This window comes from Emydura macquarii, unplaced genomic scaffold (genome assembly GCF_026122565.2).
Source record: "Emydura macquarii macquarii isolate MOO-44397 ecotype Brisbane River unplaced genomic scaffold, CSIRO-AGI_Emac_v2 contig_431, whole genome shotgun sequence".
NCBI classification, from domain to species: domain Eukaryota; kingdom Metazoa; phylum Chordata; order Testudines; family Chelidae; genus Emydura; species Emydura macquarii.
In genome coordinates, this window is record NW_027130568.1 from 8,849,225 (window position 1) to 8,876,899 (window position 27,675).

At 40.2% G+C, this 27,675-nt stretch overlaps 1 protein-coding gene across 5 annotated transcripts in view; it reads left to right on the forward strand.

Moving 5' to 3' along the window:
- The window catches only part of ZNF236 (zinc finger protein 236), a 200,647-nt gene that overhangs the window by 34,773 nt on the left and 138,199 nt on the right, over window positions 1–27,675 (forward strand). For 4 of the 5 annotated variants that reach the window (XR_010917905.1, XM_067537519.1, XM_067537520.1 and 1 more), the window contains exons 4-8: window positions 1,926–2,104; window positions 8,245–8,369; window positions 10,666–10,838; window positions 15,085–15,231; window positions 23,494–23,562. Coding sequence is in view for 4 of the 5 variants with exons in the window: in XM_067537519.1 (XP_067393620.1) it covers window positions 1,926–2,104; window positions 8,245–8,369; window positions 10,666–10,838; window positions 15,085–15,231; window positions 23,494–23,562 (693 nt within the window). In the remaining variant the exon portion in view is untranslated. Of the gene's footprint in view, window positions 1–1,923; window positions 2,105–8,244; window positions 8,370–10,665; window positions 10,839–15,084; window positions 15,232–23,493; window positions 23,563–27,675 lie in introns of those variants that run through there. The other variant, XM_067537522.1, reaches the window with a different exon arrangement.

The window sequence follows — 27,675 nt, forward strand, 5'->3', positions numbered from 1 at the left end:
AATTGAACCCAGAGCTTCTATCGGTGCAGTGTCTTAATCACAATACCATTCTTCATTGTGCTGGAATCTCTGTGCACAGTCATTTGTTAAAAATATCTTTCAGTCAGTGGTACATATCTCCCTCACGTATGTAGAACCACCTTCCTGGCACTTTGATCTAGTACTTATCAAGATTATGGAATCGCTGTTTAAACCTTTAGTAGTCTCTGAAGATTGCATCCTTGGTGATTAGAGTATTGGCCCAAAAAGTTAGTGTGATTCATGTTTTGATGGTTGCTGCTCAATGTGTTCTATAAGGAATATTGTATACTGAACCTAGATTATATGGCAGACTCTTGCCCCCTACACATATGCTCTTGATTTTAACCTTATGATTAGGGTCTACTTAAATCACAGAAAAATCACACATTTTTCGTAGACTGGTCACGGCATAAATAGCAAATTTTGCACAAGTGTTCATAACATGCCACCCTACTTCTGTGCTGCTGCTGATGGCCGCACTGCCTTCAGAGCTGGGCACCCAGCTAGCAGCTGCCAGTCTCCAGCTGCCAACCTCTGAAGGCAGTGCAGAAGTAAGGGTGGCAATGTGACACCCCTGCCCCTCCCACAATAACTTTGTGACCCCCTTTTGGGTTGAGACTCCCAGTTTGAGAAACACTGTGTACTTTTGTATGCTGTAGTATAGGGTAAAAGTATACAAAAGACCAGATTTCGCAGTCTGTAATACATTTTTCATGCTTGTGAATTTGGTAGGGCCCTAATTATGATAAGTTATGTTGCTGAAAAAAATGCAATTTAAGCATATGCATTTTGAACACTTCACTTGTTCTGTGTCAAATAATATAGTTCTATTGCTGTTACTTCTAACATTTTCTTTAAGTAGTGTAAACATGGCACTACTTGTTTAAGATCCCCCAGCCACATAAATTCCTGTTTCTTCCCTCATATTCTTCAAATTACATTAGTCTGAGGTGCAGGACGGGGAATATTCAGATCAGGAACAGATTTAATGTCTAATATCTCATGGCTCAGCAGGGCTAAAAATTGGCACTTTCTACTATTAGAACATCAAACAGCCCTCTCCCTCTTCCAGTGTCATAAACTTCTGTTCAGTGATGGGTGACAAACCTATATGAAAGTTTTTCAAAACCTCTAATTAAAGAGTGACTAAAGAGATTGAAACTCTTTTAGTTTAGAGAAGATAATGAGGTACAGTGATAGTTATTCAAAATAGTGAATGGTATAGCGATGGTAGAACAGGGACTTCTATCTGCCCTTTCTCATAACTCCAGAACAAGAAGGTTTCCAGTGAAATTGAAAGGCACCAACTTCAACTCTTTTTACAGAATGCACAATTAATCTGTGGAATTCATTGATACAAGACATGATGGAGGCCAAGAGCATCCAAAAGAATTGGGCACTTATGTAGATAATGAGAATATCCAGAGTTATATTACTAAAGCTTTTTTTTTAAAATTCCCCATGTTTTGGAAAGTTTTAAAGCCTTTGCATTTCAGGGTCTGAGCAATCCTCTCTCTCTCAGCAGCAGTTAAACACCTGTGACTGGCCAGGGTCAGCTGACTTGGGCTGCAAGGCTGAAAAATTGTGATGTAGACATTTGGACTTGGCCTGGAACCCGAGATCTGGATCCCCACAAGGTGGAAGGATCCTAGAGCTTGGGCTCCACCTCAAGCCTAAATGTCTCCTCCACGGTTTTACAGCCCTGTCATCTGAGACCTGTGAGCCCAAGTTAGCTGACCCAGGCCAGTCACTGGTGTTTATAGTTCTACTCACTTTTTCATAGCTAAGCAAAAGTTAGACCTGGTGCAGCTTCTGAAAAGGTTTAAATAAATTACTGCATGTTTATGGTGATATTTTTAGTGTTTCATGATATAGAGAATCAAGTTCTCTCTTATCTTTTTCAGAATCTTATCTGTTCAGAGTGTGGAGATGAGTTTACTTTGCAGAGTCAGCTGTCCATACATATGGAAGAACATCGTCAGGAATTGGCTGGAAGCAGGACCCATAGCTGCAAATCCTGTAAGAAGGAATTTGAGACTTCCTCACAGCTTAAGGAGCACATGAAAACTCACTACAAAATAAGGTGTGAATCATTGGATAAGTTATGCAGATTCATGTAATAAGGAATGCTCCTTTGCAGCAGCAGTGTATGGGGAAGCTTGAAAAGGATTTACTTCTGTCTGGCACAGCTCTGTATTGTCATTGACCGCCAGTCCCTGGTCATGTTACAGCAAGAATTGTCCAGAAGGGGCACCCTTGTAAGTGTCCCCTGTCTCCCTCCAAGACCTAGCACTTTAAATGCATGCACACCAGCTCTAAGGGCCAATGTGTCTTACTGAGATAGTGGTTGTGCTGTAGGACATTATGCTGCTGACTGTGCTCAAGCAAAACTTACGTTGATTTAGCTTGAAGTTTTGCTTGAATGTGGATTTAACAAGTTAGTCCCTCATTTGCATTTATATTTTCTATGATATTGCCAAACTACAGCCTCATAGATAGTCAGCTCTTTTTAAGTGTGTAAAGGAAACTTCTATTGTGTTTTTGAGAGAGCTCACCAACCTAACATAAATATTGACCTTAAGCCAAAAGGAAGAGCATTATAATGAATATGACATAATTAACTTCAAGTTCAATGAGATAATTTACTGACTTAAGTTTAGAAATGTAAAAGAAGCTAAAGTGGCATTTGTTTTGGTTTTTAATTCCTCATTGGAGTGTGTTGCGATTCTTTGGCTATGGCTACATTGATGGTGGCAAAGTCGCCGCCGTCAGATTAATTTCTCTGGATTGACTGAGTGGTCAGTAAAGACCAGCTCAGTCAGTCCAGAAATCGACATATTAAGACCACCTTCTCAAGTGGTGTAGCGCTGGATCGATGGGGGTGCAGTGCAGTGAAGATGGCACGCAGAAGAGAAGCAGAGAAGTCAATGGGAGTTACGCACATTTTTGCATAGCTTGCATAACTCTGGTCAACTGCTGCCAAATCTCGGAAGCAAGTGTAGACAAGCCCTTTGTTTTTCTTCAATATTTATGGATTTATTAATATGAAGTGTAGTTCCAGTTAAAATGTAAGGGACATCTGTAAGGGATGTGTTCAGAGTTCCTGATACAGAGTGTTGCTTCTTTGAGTAGTGTTCCTATGGGTGCTTCACTTGATGTGCGCATGCGCTCCATGAGCCTTCGATTTGAAATTTTCGGCAGCTGTGTCTGTTTGGTCTACTCACATGCGTGGAACACCAGAGCCAGCATTCCCTGCTTCCATTCATGCCCCCTCAGCAGTCTGCACTGCAGGACGAAATGTTTCAGGAGCAAGAAAGAAGGGGTGATGAGGAGGCTGCTCTTCAGAGAAATATATCATCATCATCTCTGGATAAAGCAGTTATGCTCCCTCCGTCTACTGAGGATGACTTCAAACAGTTCCAGGACTTGATGAAGAAAGTGATGGACTCTCTCCAAATTGTATTTAAAAAAGTCCCAGAGATCCAGCATAAATTGTTGGAAATTTTACACTCCATCATCTGTGAATGAGCTCCTGTTGGTACTTGTCAAAATGGTTTGGTAAACCTCTGCCATTCCTTCTATCCCCAAAAATAAGAAGCCGGATAAAAAAAAATCCTACTCCCAACCACAGGCTGAGTTCTTATTTTCTCATCCTACCACCAACTCCCTGATCATGGCTGCAGTCAACAAATGGAATAGGCAGCACCATTCAAGAACTAACCCTCGTGACAAGGACCAAAAGCATTCAGATTTATTTGGTCGCAAGAGGAACTCATCTGCATCCTGCAGTTTAGAATCGTGAATTACTAGGTGACATTTGTGAAATATAAATATAAATCACATGAACTATGCCAATAATTGAGCACCTCCCACAAGAACTCAGGGAGCAATTTCAGGCCATCATTGTGGAGGGATAGCTCCTGGTGGGGATGACTTCATTGGCTTACCTCAACATGGCTAACATAGCAGCTCAATCCATGTCCATGTCATTCACGATGCAGTCTTTGGTCTTCCCTCAAGAAGTCCAAAACACTATAGAGGACTTCCTTTTCTGTGGCCTGAAATTATTCAGCGAGTCTGTAGATGAATCCCTACATTCCTTGAAGGACTGTAGGGTGACCCTTCGCTCACTGGGTATGTATACATCTGCAAACAAAAAGAGGTTCCGTAGGTCTGGATCTCAAATTGCTCAGAGGTCCTGTCCATCCTAGTTGTCCACTTTCTACAGAGGGCCTGAGCCATCTGAGAAGGAACCTAGACTACACAAAGGGAAACCTTTCAGCACTACAGCCCTGTAGTGTCCTTCCCTTACGGCTATCTATTGTCCTGAGGATGTTCGTGAAAGTTACAATGGTAGTTGCTGCATGGCTTCTTCAATAGTTTCAATCATTTTTTGCTATCCTGACAATTGGCTCCCAAAGGGGCCTTATTATATGGAAGTTCACACTGCAATAAACAAGGCCACCTCTCTACTCACAAGGCTTGGTCTTCAACTCAACATCACAAAGTCCTCCCTTATACTTATGCAACAGATAAGAGTTCATAGGCATCACTCTCGATACTGTAACATCCAGGGCCTATTTACCGTGGGACAGGTTTCTCACTCTGACATGAGTTGCACAAGTTCAATTAAGTCCTGAGGTCTTGGCCAGATCCTGACTCCAGGTCCTCGGGCGCATGGCAATGTACACCTTCATCATATATGCCCACTTACACCTGCACTGCTTCAAAACCTGGCTCTGATCAGTCTATACCCCCAACAGGGACAGTCTGAATAAGTTGCTTTTTTGTCCTTTGTTGTGTGTTAGTCTTCTTCGATTGGTGGAAGAATCTGAACAAGGTGTGTTCAGGGGTTCCTTTCAGCTGTCCCCATCCCACTATTAAAATAGTTGCTGACGCATCTCTTCTTGGATGTGGACCTCACCTACACCATCATGCTGTACAGAGCAGGTGGACCACTTGAGTCCATCCTCCATATTAACATCCTGGAACTTAGAGCTATAAGGTATGCCTGCCAACACTTCCTTCCCATGAACACCATATCTGATGACTTCAGAAGACACTTTGCACAGGATCATTACTGGGAACTTGACAAGTCCATACTTAGACAGATATTTCTCACCTGGAGTTTTCTGATGAGATCTCTTTGCTGTCACCATCAAGTGGAGATGCACAAACTTGTGCTTGAGGTGGAGTCTGAACCATTATTTTCTGGACGATGCCTTTCTCCTCTCAGGGTCTAAGAACTTTCTATGTGCCTTTCCTGCAATGCTATTAATCCTCAGGCTCCTGAACAAAGTCAGACAAGACACAGCCACACTCATCTTGATTGCATCAATCTGGAGAAGGCAGTGTCGTGGAAAGAATCACACAGCTTCTCTCTTAGAGTTAGATCGAGTAGAGCTTTATTAGTGAAACACACAAATAGCTATAGCTACAGGGAAGCCCAGGCAGCACGTCCCTGTGCTGATCACTGGAACTTCCCCTTGCTACCAGATACAAAGGACTTATATGGGTTTGTTTTAGATTCATTTTCATATAGATCGTATAGTGGAGTTTGCTTAACAGGTTATTACCCACAAGTAAGGTGATTACAAACACAATGGGGTGCTCCCGGTGCTAGCCTGTCTGGGTGGGTCTTCTGGTGCCAGGAAGTTTTGGATCATGTACAGACACTTGCTAACTTATCTGACAGGAGATGTCCGTGTTCGGACTTCAAAGGTGGCTAAGTTCTACAGCATAGACTAACGAATTTGCATGTGGATGGTAGGGCTAAGACATTCCGCTCGAATTAGCATATCTATCACAGTTTCGGTCTGAGGCATCCTGTCTGTAATTTAATTTAACATTTCTATCACAGTTTCAGACTGAGGCATTCTGTCAGTAATTTTTCTGATTTCACAGGAGGTATGGTTCCTTCACCATCTGTTCTTTTCTTCACTGGCTGTCAACTTGCCACTGATGTCCAGACTTCTCTTGCAGAACTGAGGGAGGACTTCACCCCAACCTCTAAGTTTGCCTGGTATTTGGAGATAGAGCTTTCCTGTTCCAAGCAGATACAGAAGGTCCTGCTTAACAGTAGAAAAGCTTACCTTCAGCAATGCAAAAGATTTTACCAATGTTGTACGCACTGACATCTGTTTCTTACTGATTCTCCCATTTCGGAAGTTCTAGAATAATTTCTTATCCTGAAGAAAAGATATGAGCTCCATTAAAGTCTTTCTGGTAGCCATCACAGCATTTCACAAACTTCCTTTTGAACCAGTGGCTATCTGTATGCTTTTACACCTTTCAATGAAAACCGCTTTTTTAGTGGTCGTTACTTCTGCTTGAAGAGTTGGTCTGCTTTGATGGCTGACCCTTCTTACACTGCATTCTTCAAAGATAAGATCTCCTTCTGACCACATTCACAGTTTTTACCTAAAGTTAGTTGTCTTTCATATAAATCAGACATTTCATCTCCCTATATTTCATCCTAAACCACATCAGAGTAGGGAAAATGCTACCTTCCATACATTGGATATAAAGAGAGCTCTGACATACATTTGGACAGGATTAAACCATTCCGAGCCTCTCCAAGTTTATTTGTATCTCTTGTGGACAGAGCTAAAAGGAACTCCTGTGTCTACCTAGAGACTTCCTAAATGGGTTTCCACCTGTACCTCTTCTGCTATGAAACCGCTTATATACCATGTTGACATAGGGTCATAGCCATTTCTACCAGATCGCCACCAGATGTGACTCCACATCTGTTGTCTTGCTAAAAGATGTCCTTATATAGGAATTATATGTGGATTTTGGTCTATAATTTCTCCAGACACGATGCCCTAGTGAATGTTTCTCAGGCAGATTCTGCCTTTGGTTCTGCAGTTCTTCAAATGGATCTAAATCAGGTTCTGAAGCTCCCACCTCTTTCAGTGGGTACTGCTCAGGAGTCACCTCAAGCAGAGCACCCAGAGGGTCACTACTTGAAGAAGAAAGAGAGGTTACTTAGCCTGTACAGTTACTAGAGTTCTTTGAGATGTGTCCCCCTATGGGCATAGGTGTGGTTTGACTTCTATATTTGGGAGGGCAGCTCCAGTCAGGCCAATGGGGCCTATGCATGGGGAGGGGGCAAATTCCATGCTTGCTGGAGGCCCCCCCCACCCCCTCAGAATACACCCATGCCTATGAGTGCTCTTTTCCCTCTTCTCCAGAGTCTTATCTCTGTGGGACTTTGTGGTAGAGAAGGAACTGAGGGCTGCTTGTCTGCCTCAGCCCTCTGTACCCTTGGTATAAGGCACAGGGATAGCTAGGGTGCATGCAGACACTAAAGGGACACTACTGCTGAAAATCTCTGGTCAAAGGTGTATGTGCATCCCCCAGTGGCGCACCCATCGGGGGTTACATATCTTGAATAACTCCAGTTACTGTACAGGGAAAGTAACCCCTACTTCTCGTACAGTGTGAACATTTTTTTAATGACTAATAGAAACAAACAATGACTTGAATATGTAACTGTGATTTTATTGAACAGTTACTTATCGCAGATGGATAGGGATCCTAATATGTGGTTCCTGCAATGAAAGACAGCGTTTTCTTTCTACGTATTAGGATTTGTCATCTTTTCTGGAAATAAAGCCTTGAAAGGTTGTCCTTTTTCAGATTTTTCAAGTTTGTAATATGACTAAGTGAACACCAGAGGTACAAGTAAAACTGCTGATAACATTTATGTATCTATTTAATTGATTGATTAATTAATTAATGTGAATATCTAAGTCCCTCTCCTTTTCCTGGATTCTTCAGTTTTGCTTTGCCAGTCTGAAGGTCATGCTAAACCCTTAATTAGTGTGTATTTATCCAATGATAGAGGCTTTTGCTCTATTTACAGAATTACTCAACAAATAGCTTTGTAAAATTGCGGTAGCCTCCTCCATCATACCTACCAATTACACTAATAAAATCCAAGATAGTTCATAAAGTGTCTATCACAATCATTGGAGAAATAACTTAAAAATTATCAGTGACTGTTGGAGGCAGAAGGGTTAAAAATTAAAAAGTACTGGTGTTGCAGCTGTTGTTTTGTTCTGTGCTGTACAGTGTCAACGAAACTGCATTTCTGACCTAAATTTATAACAGATCCAAAAAACATTAGACTGATGGGGAAAAAAACATTCTTTCAAATGGTATTTAATCTGCGGATAAAAATGTCTTTATTTGTAACTACTTCATGTATGTTTCCAGGGTATCGAATACTAGATCTTACAACCGAAACATTGACAGAAGTGGGTTTACATATTCGTGTCCGCACTGTGGAAAGACATTCCAAAAACCAAGTCAGTTAACCCGACATGTTAGAATACATACAGGTAAGGGGAAGGGAAACATTTTTTGGGGTTACGTTTTTATAGAAAGACCAGATCATTTGTGAGATGGGTAAGAAGCAGTGTTTTCTCTTAGCTGGTTCTGACAGTAGCATCAGTCTATTTGGTTAGTTATATACTAGTCTTATCCATGTACTAGAGACTTATGTAATGTAGTTAGCACATGTTGTGCATAATTTCCTTTGTATTAGGCCAAGGAAATCTTTGGGGGGTTTTTATATTTGTGGTGGTACAAATGTGGATTCTGCTCTTCAAAGCGCTTTACAAAATTCATTTTCAGGGAATGGCAGTTTCTATATTTGTGGAAGCAATTTCAATATTCTCTAAAATCTGAATTGCTTGTGAGTCATCTAAACACTCAAATCAAGGCCCCATGTACTCTACAGAAAGCAGGATCTAAATTCTGAGTCAGGATTCTTGAATTCTCTTGATGTATGGTGTAGCAGACTGGAAATACTACAACAGCTGCATTGTCATTTTTTATAAAGAGTGGAACAAATGAATAATAGTCAGTACAGTAGTCTTCTTTTTATTTTTATGTGAAGTCTTTTTAAAGCCATCTCCACATTTTCAGTTTTTTCTTTTGATTGCTTCATGTATAACTCCATTCTTGAAGTTGTCAGTGGTGAACCTGGAGGTGTTGATGGAGGGAAGGCAGTTGGGGTGAGGTTTTGATATCTTAAGGGGAGTGGGAGGCAATTTTAGCATTGCAGGATATGCACATTAGTTCAATGTTTCTGCTAAAATTATCAGCACTGAAATAAGTAAATGTTTGCATTTATTTTCTGATATATAGGTTTCAGACTTAACACATTGAGATAAATGGAACAGGTTAAGCATTTTAGTTATCCTTCCAGGCTGACTGCATGCTATACCACCTTGGATGTTTTCAAGGATTTTATAGCAAAAAAAAAAAAAGAGCTAGAAATGTATATATTTAAACATAGTTCTGCAATGTATTGGTCTCTAATTGCATTAATTAACAAAAACTGCAGGGATTAACTCTTCATACTCATGTAGCATATATATGAGAATACATAGCAGGAATAAATTACCTCTTTTCTAATTTTTAGTATAACGGAGGTGAATCAGATTGATGATTCACAACCAGTTCCCTCTTTACCAGTCTCCTTAAAGGGCAATGTCACAGCCATAGTACATGTGGACAGCTTAGTTTACTGAAAAGGGTAATATGTAAATTATCCATCAAACTTACTCCTAGAGTAAGAACTAGGTACCCCAGTCCACTTTTAATATCTGTTTTAGGTTTTATATATTGAAGATACAGAAAAGAAATACAAGAGGTCACCCTTGCAATTGATTTTAAAAGTAGTTTCTCAATTCATTAGTGTACTTCCATATGTTAATTAAAAAGTTATTTTCCTGTTGAGTTCATTCTGTCTTGAATTTTATTGTTCTAGATATTTATGTATTTCTAATTTAAGAAACAAGGTTATACTTCAGGGAGAGAAGAGTAGTCTGTAAATCCTTTGAATTTTAGAAGAAGAACTTTTAGGAAGAATAAAAAGTTGGTGGGTGGGTAGGTTGGCTGGTTGGTCGAAGGAGTGGGGGAGAGAAGACATGATTTCAGTGAAATAACGGCACATGAAACAGGTTGGTCACCAAGTTCTAATCAGTTATAGAATATCTGACTATGAAAGGTTAATTTATCTTTACTCAATCCACATTATTATTTATATTAATAGATCAGTAGATAAATCAATAGATAATAGTGTTTGAGGTACCCTTTGTGTTAGGAGGTGCTGTACAAATGTATTAAAACACTACAGTTTTGTAGTCTTTTTATGAAATGTGTTCTATATATAATTGCACAGTATCTCTAGGGAGAGCCGAGCCATAGTTACAATGCTTCTTTCATTATTAGCCACTATCTTCAAGCAATTGGAAAAAAAATGGGTTATGGAAGCAATTTCAATATTCTCTCTAATCTGAATTGCTAGTTAGGCCATCTAATCACTCTAAACAAGGCCTCATATACTAGAAAGCAACATCTAAATTCTAATCTTTAAAAAAAGAAAAAAAATGTGGATACCATAAGCATTAAAGATATAACGTAATATTTTTGAAAACCAAATAATCTATGCCAGTATGCTACATCCAGATAAGAACAAATGGTCTGTTTAGTGATTTAAGTTTGATGCAATGACAATGGTAGACAATTACTGTACATGTAATACGCTTTTCTTGTGATGGCATTATTTTTTTCTCTAATACATAATGTGATTATTGGTAATGAATTTATGTATTTTTTTTTTTTTAGGTGAAAGACCATTTAAATGTAGTGAATGTGGAAAAGCCTTTAACCAGAAGGGGGCATTACAGACGCACATGATTAAGCATACTGGTGAAAAACCCCATGCTTGTGCCTTTTGTCCAGCAGCCTTTTCTCAGAAAGGCAATCTTCAGTCACACATACAGAGAGTTCATTCAGAGGTAAATGCAATTTTGTTAATAATATGATTGTTGTTAATATACTGCTTATTGGTTTTTAAACTTTTCCTCTCCATATTTAACCTACCCTGTTTATATTACATCATATTCCTATGTTGTACATTGTTGCCTGCACCCAACATGGATTATGTGCTACACCAGAGATTACTGATCAGTTTTGTTCAATTTGATGTAGTAATTTAGTTTTCCTAAAATCATTAATCTGAATTAACATTTTTTAATTAGTCGCAAAGCATTCATTTTCTCTGACATGATTAACCAATGTACTTGAAAGGTATCAGCTGAGTAATTTCAGAGAAGTTAGTTTATTACAATTTGTAATGTTAAAAAAAACAACTATCCTAGCTGCCTTTGATATAATTGAAAATACAGTTGGGTAAAGATAAAACCAGCAGCTTCTCCAAAACTAGAAGATAAGACAGAGATTTCAAACCCAGACAAATACCTTTCCACTCATAAATACCAGGAAATAAATGATAGCCTCTAGAAGAGGCTTTCAGGGTTACAGCTGGAGCAAAAGAAACTACCATAGAAGATACAAACAGTGGTATCGCAAAACTCTTCATTCTGACTTTTTTCTTTATGGTCTCTTGACACATAGATTCATGGATTTTAAGTTCAAAAGGGACTGTTAAGATCGTATAGTCTGACCTTCTGCATAGCACTGTCTATACAACTTCACCCAGAGACTTTTTCACTGAGCTCAACAACTTGTGGTTGAACAAATGCTATTAGAAAGAAACTTAATCTTGGTTTAAAGGCTTGAAGTGATGGAGAAGCTGCCACGTCTTTGGTAAACTATTCCAATAGTATATTAACCTCGCAGTTTAAAAAATTGTGCCAGTTTGAATTTTTCTAGCTTCAACTTCTAATCAATGGATCTTGTTTTCTCTTTATATGCTAGACTAGAGCCCAGAAATATCAGATATCTTTTGTGTGTTTAGCTACTTGTAGAGCTTGATTTAGGGTTTGCCTACACACAGGTTTTGTACCAATTTAACTACCAATTTAACAACTGATATAAAATTTAGATTTTAGAAACTGATATAATTAAATCTGTCCAACTCTCTGGTGTGGACTTAGTTATCTGTACTGGTATAAAGGTGGCTATATCACTATAGCTTATTTTGATAAACTCAGGGAGGAAAGCTGTAACAAAAGAAGCCCCTTTATACCAGGATAACTGCATCCACACTGGGAGGTTGCATGAATGAAACTGTATCTGTTTCAAGACTGATGTAGTTAAATTGTTAGAGAAGTCATTGGTCACCTTTGCTTAAATAAACTGAATAGATTAAGCCTTTTAGTTCTCTCATTAAGTTGTGTTTTCCAGACCTCAAATTTGCCTTTTTCTTAAAAAAACCCCAAAACAACCCCATCCCCCCAAAAAACCGGAGAGCATTAGTGTGGACCACAAAAACTTGATGTGGTACTCCAGTAGTTCTCTCACTAATGCCACATGCAAAGATAATGTCGCCTCTCGGCTTCTACTCTGTATTCTCCTATTTGTACATCTAAGAATTGCAATGACCCTTTTATCTATAGTATTACACTGGGAGCTCATATTTATTTGGTTACCTACCCGGCCCCCTAAGTTCTTTTTTAAAGTCACTGCTTTCTGGGATACAGTTCCCCATCAAGTAGATATGGCATACCAGTCTTCATTACTTGATATATGACCTTGTATTTAGCGGTATGAACTTGCATGTTTGTTTGTGCCCCACTTGCAAAGTTATTCAAATCTTTCTCTGTGTCCTCATTATTTACCACTTCATCTGTAAAAACTTTATCACCAATGATTTTTTTCTGGATAATTGATAAAATTATTGAGTAGCATCATGCTGTTGTGGGATCCTCCTAAAAGCATCCCCATTTATTGGGTTCCCCATTCCCAATTCTAAGGGCTTGTTCACACTTACCCAGAAATTTGGCGGCAGTCGACGGGAGTTACGCAAACCACGCAGAGTAGTTTGTGTAACTCCCGTCGACTGCGTCTGTGCGCTGGTCACATTGCACTGAGCCGATGGGAACAGCGATCCCGTCGGCTCAGCGCTACGCTAGTTGAGGGGGTGGACTTGTTCAGTTGACTACCTCATCAATTGAGTAGGTCTCACTGACCGCTTAATCGATCATGAAAGATAGCCTAAGATCATCACTTGATCATACTCTCCTAGAAACCTTTTCTTCCAAAGGCCTTGTCATGCTATGCAGTCCTTGTTCTGATCCTGCCTCTAGTGTCTTCTTTTGTGGATTCTTCGCTTTCTCTTTCTCATGCTCCCTGGTATTTCCTTAAGAATGTATTCTTGCCCCTCCTATTTTTCTTCCACACTTTTTTTTACCAGTCTCAGATGATCACATTGCTTCAGCTACCACCTCTACTGTGATAGTTTACGAGTTTGTCTTTCTCCATTTAGTCTTGTGTTTCTTATTCTCTCTGATGCTTCTTCCTGAATGTCTTCCTATGATCTCTGGCTCAAGATGGGAAAAACAGAACTTTTATCCCTCTGTCTTTCTGTGTTGGCAGCCATGCAAGCCATATTCTTTTACAGGCTTGCAACATTGGAATAATTTGGTTATCTCATTCTTTCCTCTCCTCTCAGCATATCACTACTGCTGTTGCTGTATCCCATCAGCATTTTTCTTTACATCCTCTTCAAAAATCCATCTTTGCCATGCTAAAACTTGTTGAAGTCCTTATTTTTTGGTCTTTTGCTTCAACTAATGCAACTTCCTGCTCTTTTGGTCTCCTTATTTTATAGAATCATAGAATCATAGAATATTAGAGTTGGAAGGGACCTCAGGAGGTCATCTAGTCCAACCCCCTGCTCAAAGCAGGACTAACTTCAGCTATATCATCCCAGCCAGGGCTTTGTCAAGCCTCAGCTTAAAAACCTCTAAAGATGGAGATTCCACCACCTCTCTAGGTAGCCCATTCCAGTGCTTCACCACCCTCCTAGTGAAAAACTTTTTCCTAATGTCCAACCTAGACCTCCCACCCTGCAACTTGAGACCGTTGCCTTCAGTTTGTACAAATCTTGCCACCAGAACATCTACTGTGTCCATCACTCCATCCATGATTAACTTCTTTACAAATCCCTTTAGAGGCTTTGTCTCACCTTAATTATCAAATTCAAGTTTCTTGTCCTTGCCTTCAAAATCCTTTGCAAACTGTTGCCTATCTTTCTGATCTTGTGTGTTCTTCCTCTGTTCAAGCCACGCGATTAAATTTTCTTGCCGACATCTTCATGTGTTACATTTTAGTCTCTGTGCTTTCTTCCCTGCAGCCCTATCTGTCTCTAACCAAGTGCACAATGCCTTCATCTTCCATTTCTTCAGAAACACACTGTTTGCAAAAGATCTACAGAGAAACTTGCCCCAATGTGTAAATCTAATAAAAAAAAAAAACCTAATAGAAAAATACCAGAACAAAACCTAATACAAAAAAGTGAATGAACAAGATGCTTTCTCTAAGCATCACCACTAATTCACTTACTTTCTTTTGCTTTCTGTTTCCAATCTTTCATCTATACATTATTTGGATTATCTTCTTCAGTTAGGAATTTGTCCTTATTTGTAAACTGCCTATTAGATTTTTGTTTCTATAAAATAATGCTTTAATGCAAGGATGAGATGGGGATGGAAAACGCTGAGAAACCACTGCCCACAGGGATTTTTCTTTTCCATATTCATTTATTCTGAGGGTATGTCTACACAGCAAAGAAAAACTCACACCTGGCCATGCGAACTGACTGGGGCTTGAAGGGCTTGGGCTGTGAGGCTGTTTTGTTACTTTTAGACTTCCAGGCTCCAGCTGGAGCCCAAGCTCTAGAACCCTGTGGGGTGGGAGGGTCCCAGAGCTCGGGCTCCAGCCCAAACCCAAGGCCTACACAGAAATAAAACAGCCCTGCAGCCTCAACCCGTGAGCCCAGGTCACTTGGTATGTGCCAGCCATGGGTTTTTCTTTGCTGTGAAGACACACCCCTGAAGGTCCCAAAAAGGGCAGGTGATGGTAACAGATGATGGTCATGTCAGTGAATGATGATGGCTTTTGGCCAGAGAGTGATACTGAATTGCTCTGTTAGCTGGAGGTAAATAGCCATGAAGATATAAACAACTTTCTTTTAAAAGATCTAAGTCTGTAATATGTTTATTGTAATTATTCATAAGAAAAGAGATTACAACTGGGAAATATGGAGAAAAAAACATACTATTTTCTTTATTCCTTAAGGTGAAGAATGGCCCTACCTATAACTGTACAGAATGTAGCTGTGTTTTCAAAAGCTTAGGCAGCTTAAATACTCACATCAGCAAGATGCATATGGGTGGTCCACAGAACTCAGCAAGCTCTACTACAGAAGCATCTCATGTTACAACGGTAAACCTAACTTACTTCCTATGCCAAGCTGGTGACTTGAAAATATCCAATTTTATTAAATTTTTTAATAGATATGATTCTCCTTCAATGGTGTGTTAACTCTTATTAACATATTTCTTATGTAATTCTTTTGGAGGTCTTAAAAGAACTGGCTATGTTTGTACAGAATAATATGAGAAAATTCAGGTTTATGAAGAGTTGGTGCATGCAATAGGAAAATGTGCTATTAAAAATGAATGGTGGAGCATAGTTTTATACAAGTACTGAAGATGCCTTACTAAATAAACTCCCTTTTATTTCATAGGGGAAAACAGCTCTACTTTTTTGCATCCCCTCTTTTGCTCCCCTGGTCTAATAACTTCCAGGCCTGTTTTCCAAGTTTGCTGAGTTTCATTAACTTCGGTTGGAGTTCTGGTTGGGCAGCACTTTTGCAAATCAAGCCCTTCATGTTCTCCTCTTATGACCGATATCAGTTATGGCTCAAAAAGTAGTTATCAATGGTTTGCTTTCAAATGGGGAGGGTGCGTCTAGTGGGGTCTGCAGCGATCTGTCCTGGTCTGGTAGTATTTAAGAGTTTCATTAATGACTTGGATGAGGAAGTGGAGAGTATGCTTATAAAATTTGTGGATTACACCAACCTGAGAGAGGGTTGCAAGCATTTTGGAGGACAGGATTACAATTCTGAAGAATCTTGACAATTAGAGCATTTGGTCTGAAATCAGTAAGATGAAAAGCAATAAAGAAGAGTGCAAAGTATTACACTTCAGAAGGAGAAATAAAATGAACAAATAAAAAATGGGAAATAACTAGCTAGGCAGTAATACTGCTGAAAAAGATCATGGGGTTATAGTGGAACACAAACTGAATAAGAGCCAACAATGTGATGTAGTTATGATAACAGCTTATATTCTAGGATGTATTAACTCATAGAATATTGGCCTTTTTCATAACTACAAGACATGGGAAGGTAGTTGTCTCACTCTACTTGATACTATTGAAGCTGCAGCTGGAATATTGTGTCCAATTTTGGGCACCACACTTCAGCACAAATGTGGACTTATGGAGAGAATCCAGAGGAGAGCAACAAAAATGATGAAAGGAGGAAAAGCTTTAAAAAAAAACCCCAGATATGTTTTAGTCTTGAGAAAAGAAGAGTAAGGGGGGAACCTCATAACAGGCTTCAAATATGTTAAAGGCATTAACAAAAGGGCTGATGGTCAGTTGGTCTCCATGTCTACTGAAGAGAGAACAAGATGTAATCAGCTTAGTCTGTAGCAAGGAAGATTTAAAGGTTAGATATTAAGAAAAATTTTCTAACTAGAAGGGTAGTTAAATACTGGAATAGGTTATCAAGGGCGGTTATGGAATCCTCATCATTGGATGGTTTTAGGAACAGCTTATACAAACACTTGCCAAAGATGGTCTAGGTATATTTTGTCCTATCTGAACATGGGGAATGGACAACATGACCTTTTACTGTCTCTTCCAATCCTACGTTTCTGTGATTATGACAAACACTGAAAACAACTGAATAAGACTTTCTTTCAAATATCATTTTTCATATTTGATACGTTCTGCTTAACTGCATTTTCTGAGAGCCTCTCCCTATGATTGTTATTGCTGACATTTGCTGCTGCATCAGCAGATAACATCTCTTCTTCAAATGCATTCCCACTTGTAGAATTGAACCTCCTGAAAGTGAGCATATGCAGCTTTTTGAAAACTGTTTTCATTGAGTAGTGCATGAGTGCCCTCATGAGGTGTCTTGCATCAAATGTCCTAGTCTGTGTATAGAAATGCAAACCCTTCCCAATTGTCCCAGTTCCTTCTGTGCCATCACAGATAGCAGAAGTGATCTCATTCATGTCTAGGAGCTACTCCTAATTTTTAGGACCAATTCCATGTATATATTTTTCTCAGTTTTTAGTGTATGCAGTTAGTGTAGAATAGTTTAGTATGAGTTAATTAGAAGGAAGAAAGGAGTAAATCTCCTTATTCCCTCACAGCACTTGGGAATCTTCTGGCATTGGGACCCGAAATAGGTTTTTTTTGTTTTGTTTTGTTTTTGTTTGTTTTTTTAAGGGCATGTCATGCTCAGCATCTACTCTAGAGTTGGATGTACGCATCTGGTGCCTGGTATGCCTGGGCAGCATGTGCTCCCATGTACAGTGGGTAGGGTTTTTCTGCCCAATAGTCACCAGAAACAGCAATTAAGGTTTCAGGCCACTTGGCCTTCAAAGAGCTGAAGGTGGGAAAACTGCCCTTGGGTCTGAATTCTCCGTAATGTCTCGAATGGCCCACTTCTGTGTCTAAGAGGCAGTTTATTGGTGCCAGCTACTTATCTAGGGCTCAAACACTGGGTCTTTTTGACCCAAGAGCAAGACCTCTGCTACTCAACATGACTGGCATCTGACAAGGTCCCTGTGTCTAAGCCAACCCCAATGCCTGTGATTGCCTTTACTCCAGTGATTAATATATGGGACCTAGTCCTGTCCCAGACCCTGGAGTTACTGCCAAGGGGACTTCCCTGGCTATTCTGGACCAAAGTCTCTTTTTGGGTTTTGGTATAGTCTCCTCAACTGTGGCTGAGATTGCTGAAGGACCTCCTTCCAAATGGAAGAAAAACTGCAAGTACTTTGACTCTGAGGAGCCTTGAAGAAGAAAAAGGAGTACCACCACACTTCCTCACCTGGTCTGATTCAGGAGCACTGTGCGCTGGTCTCTCCAGTTCATTTCCTTCTGTTATTGGCCCTAGATCAGCATACTTAGCCTTCTGGGAATCCTTTGGGCCCCATCCTGTCATTGTGCATAAGCATCAGGCTGCAATGCTGATTCTGGCCGCTACATGCCTTGTTGTCCAGCTCTGATCCTCGTCCTAGCCCACCAAGGAGGTTCTCCCCTTTGCAGGAGTGGGCTTTGAGATTCCCTGAACCATTCTCTGCACCAAGACATGGGACCTTTCAATCTCTTCTGTAGGCCTTCTCAGATATTGGACTCCTCGAAGGACTTGATGCAGGTTTCTGTGTGGTTACAAATGTGACCTTATATCTGAGAGTCTGTTCAGGTTCCAACCAAAGTAGTGAAGTCCAATTGTATTACAACAGATCCTCAGACTTTAGGAGTTCCACCATCAGCTTCCATCTTAGCTTGCACCAGCCTAAACCTTTGTCTCTCCGCACCAAGACCCAACACCACCTACACTCAGTATCCAGTATATTGATATAAGGGATGCTGAGGTCCCCAAGACACAGAGGACTATCCAGTTGGGCGCACAATGAATGCTGCTTCCCTGGAAAAGAATATTGGTTTGGTTGCAATGTCAACTTCTTGCAATATTTTTTTGGGAGGATGGCTAACATTTTACAACTTGAAACTGAAACCTCCACAGCAGAATTATTGGACTCTGGATTGTGCATTTAAGTGAAAACAGCTGGCTAGCTATCCCCATTAGCTAGCGATAATTAATGTGAAAAGAAACATTTTGTTGACTCCTGTCTTCTCTCCTTGTGTGGTCCTTTTAAGTCACTTCAGGATGGTGATGCTAGTCACCATAATTCTATCGCTGGATGTGGAAGACTGGTTTGTTGCCTGTGACCTTCAGGATGCCTATTTCCACGTAGCTATCTATCTCTCCCACAAGCATTTGGTATCTTTTGTAAAAGACCCAAATCATTAGCACTGAGTCCTCTCCTTCGGGCTCTTCATGACTGCAAGGGTCTTTACAAAGGCCCTCAAAGTGGTAGCTGCTCACCTATGTCAGTGGGGCATCGCAGTCTTCCCATATTTGAACTGCTGGCTCCTGAAGGGTTGGCCAGGTCTAGAAGTTCATTCTGGAACCTCCAAGATATTAGCCTTACTTCAGTCCCTGGATCTTTGTATCAATCTGAAGAAGTCTTCATTGACACCAGTATGTTGAATTGTAAAGTTTTAAAAAGGTTTTTGAGGGAGCAAATGCCATTTTGTTTGGCAGAATGCCAACAGCTCCATCTTGGTGCCCCTTCCGCTTGGGCGTTTTTCCTGCCTTTTTGGGCTGGGAGCAGGAAAGCTAAATTGATACATGAGAATCTGCCTAAAGACAGAACTGTATATAAGGCAGAAGAAAGCCAGCAATCAGCGCAGTCTTCATGGATCGATGAAAGGAGCGGAGCTGAAGAAGAGGAGAGAGAGAGAGAGAAAGCGGAGGAGCACTCAAGCTAAGCTGAAATCACTTGCTGAAATCACTTTTGAGCTGATAAATCACTTGGACAATCCTCTGTTCAGGGCTGTGCCTCCTCCGGTCACTTGAAGAAGACTCGCCCGCCCAAAGTGTACTGCTGTTAGTTGCCACCTGCCTTCCATCGTTCACCGGTCCTGACTGATCCACTTACCTTCCATCGCTGTTGTCCTCCGTGTTCCGAGGTCCTTACCTGATCCTGATCCATCCTTGCTGGACTGGTTGTAGCCAGCAACCCCATGCAGGGGAGAAGGCCCAATGGTGATGCACAGCTCTTGTCCCTAATCCCTGGTTTATGTTTTGGTATGGGATCTGGGTTTAATCTTACCACTGTTGTTAACCCTGAGCAACTCTTTTCCTTACTGTTAGTTTCCCCTCAATAAATGTTCTAATGTTTTAATAACCAGCCTGTCTTCTATGATTAGATGCAGGGAAGGAGTCTGAATCCAAGAATTAGAGTTTCTTTTGTAAGAAGTACAGAAGATAGACTTCATTGGAGTTATTTAGATTCTCTAAGTGCTAGAGCCTACCTGTCCAAGGAGAGATTCTCCACTATGACCAGCTTAATCTCTACACTACAGCACAGCCTGCAAACAACTGCATGGATGTGCCTACAACTCCTAAGTTACATGTCTGCCTCCACATTTGTCACACTGCACGGGAGAGTGCATCTAAGGTGGTTCCAGATGTGGCTGAGGGACAGCATGTATCCCAGACAGGCACAGTCTCTCCAAACACATAACAGTACCTTCAAAAATTCTGGACTCTCTCTCTCTCTCAGGTGGTGAAGGATGCACTGAAAGTTCTGCAAGGGAACCCCTTTTTCACACCCTTCCTCTCACTCTCCACTCTTAAAAATCCTCATGACGGATGCCTCTTTTGGGTGGGGGCCCACCTCCAAGGGGCTGCAGCTCAGGGCAGGTGCTCCACAAAAAGATCATGTTTCATATCACTATCTTAGAAATGAGGTCAAGTCTGATATGCTTGTCAATGCTTTCTTCATGACATTCAGGGCCCCTCTCAGATTAATGCCAGACAACACAGCGGCAATGTATTCTATAAACTGACAAGGTGGATCAAGATCCCAGTTGTTATGCATAGAATTGCTAATACTGTGGAACTGGTTCATTTTCCATGAGATATAAATTTCAGCGATTTATCTACCAGACATCCAGAACATGACTGGAGTCTCCCTGAGCAGGATCTCCCATCAGGACTATGAATGGGAGCTCAACGATTCTGTCTTCCACAGCATCTGCCAAACCTGGGGTCTCAGCAGCAGACATTTTTGCTACCCCAGCCAATATGAAATGTCATCTTTTCTGCTTCCAGGGAGAACGTGGTCACAGTTTGTTGGGAGATGCTTTGATAACGCCATGGCCTCGTGTCCTGCTGTATGCTTATCTGCTCCTACCTCTAATTCTCAAGACCTTGCTCAAACTGAAACAGAAAAGGGCGGAGGTTATTCTCACAGCAGTGTCATGGCTGAGATGGGTGTGTTACTGAATCCTCCTTCACTTCTCTGTGGCAACACCTCCCCATCTTCCTCTCAAGAAGGATCTCCTGTCCACATAGCCAATCAGTCTTGGCTGGCAAGGTATGATTATTGAAACGTATATGCCTTGTCCAAGTTTGTAGATAAGGTTCCTGATGATGCCAGAGAAGAACTCCAGGCTATGCTGACTGAGGGTTGTCTAGTAGCTTGAACATCACTCCAGGCTGCTCTAGATGCAGGGAGTTTGGTAGTGAGGGTGGTGGTGATGTCAGTTACCATGCGCTGTTTCTTGTGGATGTAACATTTGGGCATATCTGTGGAGATACAACAAATTATTGAGGATTTACCCTTCAAGGGTTTCTCAGTGTTTTCTGGGGAAGGGGGGGAGGAGGTGTTACAGACCTTCACAAGTTCTAGAGTGACTCCCTGCACCCCTCTCCAGCACCCAGGAATCAGTTCCATCAATAGCAGCTGCAGAGGAAACCCTGTTAACCCTCAAAGACAGCTGGACTTGCCTAGAAGGAAGCACGAGTCTCAAATGTACAGATCTCTCTCTGCATCAGCTACCACTACCTTGGAGCAGCACCCTGCTATGTCAAAGCAATTCTCAGTCGACAGCAACATAATAATTATCAAGGATCTTCTTTTTTTCTTCACCTCCATTTGGAAACACTGTCTCATTTCCTGTGTGCCTGGAAAGCCATCACTACCAATAAAGGGGTTCTAAGCACCATGGAATTGGGCTACATGTTCTAGTTCTTTGCTGTACCTCCTACCTTTCTTTTTCACTGTCCCTCACCAGGGTCATTCTCATGTTAGTGGTCCTTCAAGAAGTTCTGTAGTGGAACTGACCCTACTGTATTGGGGAAGAGATTTTTGAGGCATTTCCTCACACAGAAATCAGTGTGTGTGTGGTGGGGGAGAGGCTGGCTCAGGCTCATCTTAGACCTACAAAACTTACAAAACTATCTTTCTTATTTGTTTTATGATATCCTTGTCTTCCTCCATCCCATCGCCCAGTATGCTGCTCTTGATCCTCCAGATGCCTAATTCTATGCTGCCATTCATCACAACCAGAGGAGGTTTCTCAGATTTACCCTCCTCCACTTTGGTCTGTCATCAGCTCCCAGAATGTTTATCAAATGCATGGCTGGAGTAGCTGTCCTTCTCCTCAGAATTGCTATTCAGGTATTCCCCTACCTGGATGACTGGCTTGGTGTCATTCCAGACAACAGGAAGAAGGAAGGCATCAGAGCAATTCAGATTCTATTTGACCAGCTGGGACCGAATTATACAGTTCCTTTTCTGATGTAGAGAATCGAGTTTATCGAAGCATTGCTAGATTCAGCTTCAACAATAGCATACTTTCCTCAGGCCAGGTTCCAAATGATCCTGGAATTATGCAATTCCCTCCAAGCTCACCCATAAACAGAGGAAATACATTTGGCTTCTAAATCTTGTATTGCTAGAAAAGTATTCTCAAGTGTAACCTTAGCAGTAGCTGTGAAAACTGAAGACTTGCTACCATGGGTTTTTCAGACAACTTGTATTATAGTAAGTGACCTCTCTACCACTTGGCAGCCCAGAATTGTTTCCATAAACTTCTGAGATTGCCTCGCCCTTATTACTCGGCTTGCATTTAGGAGACGTACTGGACATACAAGTAGAATTTTTTTCTAGGTACAGTAGGAAAAAAGTAATAGTTGCCTAGAAACTTAATATAACAATGAAAATTTAAGATGGACTGCCTACCCATTTCATAAGATAGGAGAATATTAGAATTGTGAATTTTAACTCTCAAATATGTTTAAATGTCAGAAATAGATGAGGATCAGCAAATAAAAGATAATGTAAAATCAGAGGCTGTCCCTAAAGCTTTTAGAGTGATTATTTTTGCTGGATGGGGGTAGTTGCATCCAGATTAAATCTTACATGGTTTTGTGAACTGCCACAGTCTCAGAAAACTGTAGATGCTTGCTTTGCTCATTCAGAGGAAAGCTTTGTCTGCTATGGAAATCAGTATTCCCTTCTCTAATCGAAGTCCCTTCTGGAAGCAATTTGTAGAGCTACTTAGGAGACTGGTCTCAAATATAACATTTTATCAATAGTGAAGTTTGTGTTTAACCTCTACAACTGAACACAGTGAAGAATGCTAATAATATCCTCCTTAATGTACTTGTTCCAAGAATCAAGCAGAGCTCTTCTGGAATGTTGCACCACCATGAGACTGTCTTCTTGGCTAATGCAATTATAGCATTTTGTTATCTAGACTATTTAAGGTTTAAATTTACTGTTATCTGTTTGATATCTTGTGCTGCTTCAGTGCTTATAGCCTAGTTACTGGTTACTGTAAGTTGCATTAAATGTAGATGCATTATGAAGAGAACCCTGGAAATCTCTTTTAAAACTATATCCAACCTTTAAAGTGTCTCCTTTACTCTATCTCTGGTCTTGATGTTACCGAAAGCCAATCTGTAACAGTTTTACACTTAAGTTATGTCTTTTTCCCATTTAGTACAGTAGCTTACGGTCTTTGCCATTCTTTTGTTCATAGGATTCTGTGTCCCAGCCTCTAACATCTCCGTCTAACCTGTTGCAACCTGTTGATAATAAATGGAAGAATGTAAGTATAAAGTTTTTCTTAATTTATTTGTATCAATACTGAGATGGCAGGCAACTTAAAAGGAAACTGCAGCTTTCAGAGCTTTGCAAGCATTTATTAATATTATTTATTAACAAACACCACAGTTGTTTTCTGGAAGACGGGTTGATTTTTGATTAAAGAGCTCTTTATAATGCTGTGCCCAATTTGTGAATGCAAATCAGTTAGTGCATGCAAATGGTTAATTAGGAGTATAACGGGTTGTTTGCATGTACCAAGACCTGATTCATATGCATTTCCTGATAACTGTATACACAACTCCATGCAAAATCTCTCAGAAAACATGCCATTCCAGCCCCTGTATGGCAGGTAAGAAGACTAGCACATTAAAAGGGCTTTAAAAACACTGTATGCACTAGGGAAGACTTGTGCAATGCAGGAACTGTGGAAGGCAACTGCAAGGCTGCCTTCCCAGGACTCTCTAGCAAACTGCAACATAAGGGCTGATGGCAGAAGGCAAGTGTCATGGGTAGAGCCATAACATGCAGTGCAGCAAAGATTCCGGGCTGTGCTGCGGCCCATAGGCAGTTGCGGACAGGCTGCTGAAATTTAGATAGGCCTCCAGGGCTGTCTTCATTATGCCATGGGCCACAAAAGTAGCACAGGTTTGGGAAAGATGTGAAGGTGGCCTAACTCTACTAATAGTCTGCCTACCTTCCTCTTGGGCTGTAAATTCTAAGGTGCAGCACAGACTCACCCCAGGACCTAATAGTTTAATCTTGAGCCAAAATGGTGTGAACTAATCTGAAAAATTTACTAATGTTTGTCATATCAAAATGGAAGTGTTTTTTTAAATGCTTTTTAAAATATGTATATTTAATCATAATTAAGAAAAACCCAGACTTTCATTAAAGGCAGTTGTCTTTTTAAAATATATTACTTTCTTTGTCAGATTTTACCTTATTTTGTGCATCATTCTCTACGAGCTCAGCTAGTTTTGTTTCCTGCAAAGTGGGGGAAGTTATAAATAATAAAGAATAAGTAGATTATTTGAGAGGAGAAGAGTATTGTTTCAGAGAAGAAATAAAATTAGGACTTAAATACTTCCTTATGAAGGTTACTTTACCTAGACTCCTTGGAATATAGTATACTTAGTTTGGTAGGTTTGCAGGTGTCTTTCCTTATATATTTTGCATGCCAGTTCGGTGCTTAGGAAAGAGAAGGGCTTGGTATGAGTAAGACGCAGTTGTCATGTATGTATGTGCCAGACTGTATTGAAAAGCTTTCAAACAACACTCAGGGCAAAACTGGTCACCCATTTTCACCTCAGATCATTAAGATAGGAAAATCCATTTCTTATGCAGCTGGTGATAGGCAGTCATTAAGCACCCTGGCAGTCTGAATTTACACTGCTTCTAGCCTTTGCTGCTTCCTCATTATGACAGAGGTGTTGAGTACGGGCTCCAGAAAGAAGCAGGTGTACAGGGAGAAGAATCAGCCATTTAGTAACTCTGCAACCAGAGCAGAATCAGCAGTAAGCAGGTGGCTAGCAAAGACAGAGTGGTAGAGATTGAGGGGGAAACTTTAATCTACTGTACTTTTTTTCTCAGGACTTCATCCTCCACGGTTGATGAGGGCAGGTGTTTCAGCCAGATAGTCACCTAATTAGCATTGCCTCTGCTATATACATTTGTTCTTGGTAATATTTTCAAAAGTGCCTGATTGGTGATTTTTATATGTTATAATTGCCTACAACTCAAATTGAAGTCAGTGGGCTGCAGCTCTCAAAATCGGGCCTTAAGTCTCTTAGGTTCTTAAGTCACATAGGCACTTATGAAAACTTTTGTAAATATTTTACTTTTACTAAAATGTACCTTTTTTTAAAGCCCTTGTTGACAAATATAGTTTTTCTTTCCTCTTTTTATGCTAGGAAAGAATAAAAGCAAAAACAAAACAAAAAAAACCCCCACCTAAATGATAACATGCTTTCTTATTCTCAAAAGGAATGGTCTGCTGACATTTTTATTATGAAACCGTAATAAAATATTTTGTTCTTGGTGCTGTATTTTAAGTTGAATATTTCATAAGCATTTCAAGTTTCATTCTGGAAGGAAATCTTTGGCACTTTTATAAATATAATGGGAGAACATTACGGAAATGGTAACTGAAACTTTTCTGTAGTTTAACTGAAACACTATGATGTGTGAACATATACAAATATACGTAATATCTAGTCTGATGTGTAGGTACACGTATACACATGCTGGCTAAATATGTATGGCAGTGTTCTCGAATTGTGTTTTCTCCCCTTCAATATTATGTTCAGCCAGCCATTCAATGAAGGGTTGTCCTCCTCTTGCTGGAGAATGGGGCAGCTTATAGAGCTGTCAGTCTAGGACTACTTGCTCCTCTAAGGACCTCTGCTGAATTCTACTCCCGGAAAGTACTATTTCTGCAAAGAGTTGTTGCACCAGTTCTCTATATATTATAAAATTGTTTTCTGCTGTTAGACAGCAGTAAGTAAAAAATTAAGAGCCTATGTATTGTTAATAATCTGTTTAGACAGAGTTTTTGGCAAATGGAGGTCTGAGCAGAGATCTTGCCATCTTGGTCCTCAACATGATGAACAAAGATAAACACTGGTGGAAAATAACAAAATGCCCCAAATGTTATTTTCTTATATATGTACAGTGCGACAAGTATCTGTTCTTGTGAATGTCAGCTCACTTTTTTAATGTTGATTCGGGTCTATTTATCCTATCCAAGGAGGGTGAACTGCAGGGTGAAACGATTTTTTTTCCCCGTTCAGTTGGAATCATGATAAAATGTGAAGGCAAGAGCTTTATCCCATCAGGTCTGCAAGAGAGTGTTTCAGCTATGGAAAGAGCCAAGGAGGAAACACTTTTCAAAATGGAAAACAAAATTACAATGAAAGACTAAGTGAAATTCATCCTAAAACCACTCTGATAGTATGCAGACAGGATGCTACGTGCATAGTGCACCCTGAAGCGATAAGGTGGCTTTTTGTTTCATGAGGAGAAGTGAATATTAGTCCTATTATGCCCAGGAACAGAATTGCATGGCCAGCAAATATATGTTGTGGTATCACTTTTACAGTTAAGGGAATAACAGAGGAAGAGTTCTCTGAATAAGAGTATATTGCAGTGACTTTCAGCCTGTGGTCCATGAACTCCAGGGGTTCCGCAGACTGTCTTAAGATTTCCAGAGGGGTCCGCACCTCCATTTGAAAATATTTAGGGGTCTGCAAATGAAAACCACTGGTATATTCACAGGACTGAATCTGCTGTGAGGGAAAAAGAGTTGAGGCCTTGACAATCTGTTGGGGTTTAAGAGGAAAGAATAAGGCTAACCACCCTGATTGTTTTATTTCAGGTTCCAAAAAGGAAAAATAAAATAAAATATAGTTGAAGAATGAGTCCTTGTGTTTCTTCTTCATCCTTTTATCTAAGGATGAAGAATAAAAGAAAGAGGGAGATAGCCAAGATGGGTGTGGAAATTTTATTTTTAGACGAGAACAAAAATTATTTCTAGTATTGTACTTTGTCATTCTGTTTGAGAGTTATTTAAATTTTAGGAGTAAAAGATTGAATCAAAGAAGTGAAGAGACTGAAGGAGGCATTACCTATATAGTTCAGAGAGAGAGTTTTATTCCTCATTGCTTTCTGGGCTGCAACAGGATTTACAAGGTGAATGAACTTTCTTATATAAAGACAGAAGATTGAAGATGATTAAAACAAAATCAAAAAGATAAATTCTGCTATTCTGAAGAATGCTGCCGTTATATCACTAGTTTAAAAAAAAATCAACAACCTTGTAATCCTTATTGAAGGAGATTTTCCAAGGGACATGGCATATAAAGTGAGCGAGGCTTTTAAGAAGAAAGCAATCAGTACCCTGGGCATGTTGTTCACTTAGACCAAAATATCTCGGGAAAGAGCTAAAGAATTGATCTCCAGTAATGCTAAGTTTATAAAATTATCTTTCAGATCATATCTATATTATTTTTCTTTGTGGAAGGTATCCCGAGGTACTCTCTTAAAAACAAACAAACAAAAAAACTGCAGATAGCTTGCTGACAGTAAATATAATGGCTTAACTATAGCGACTGAGACA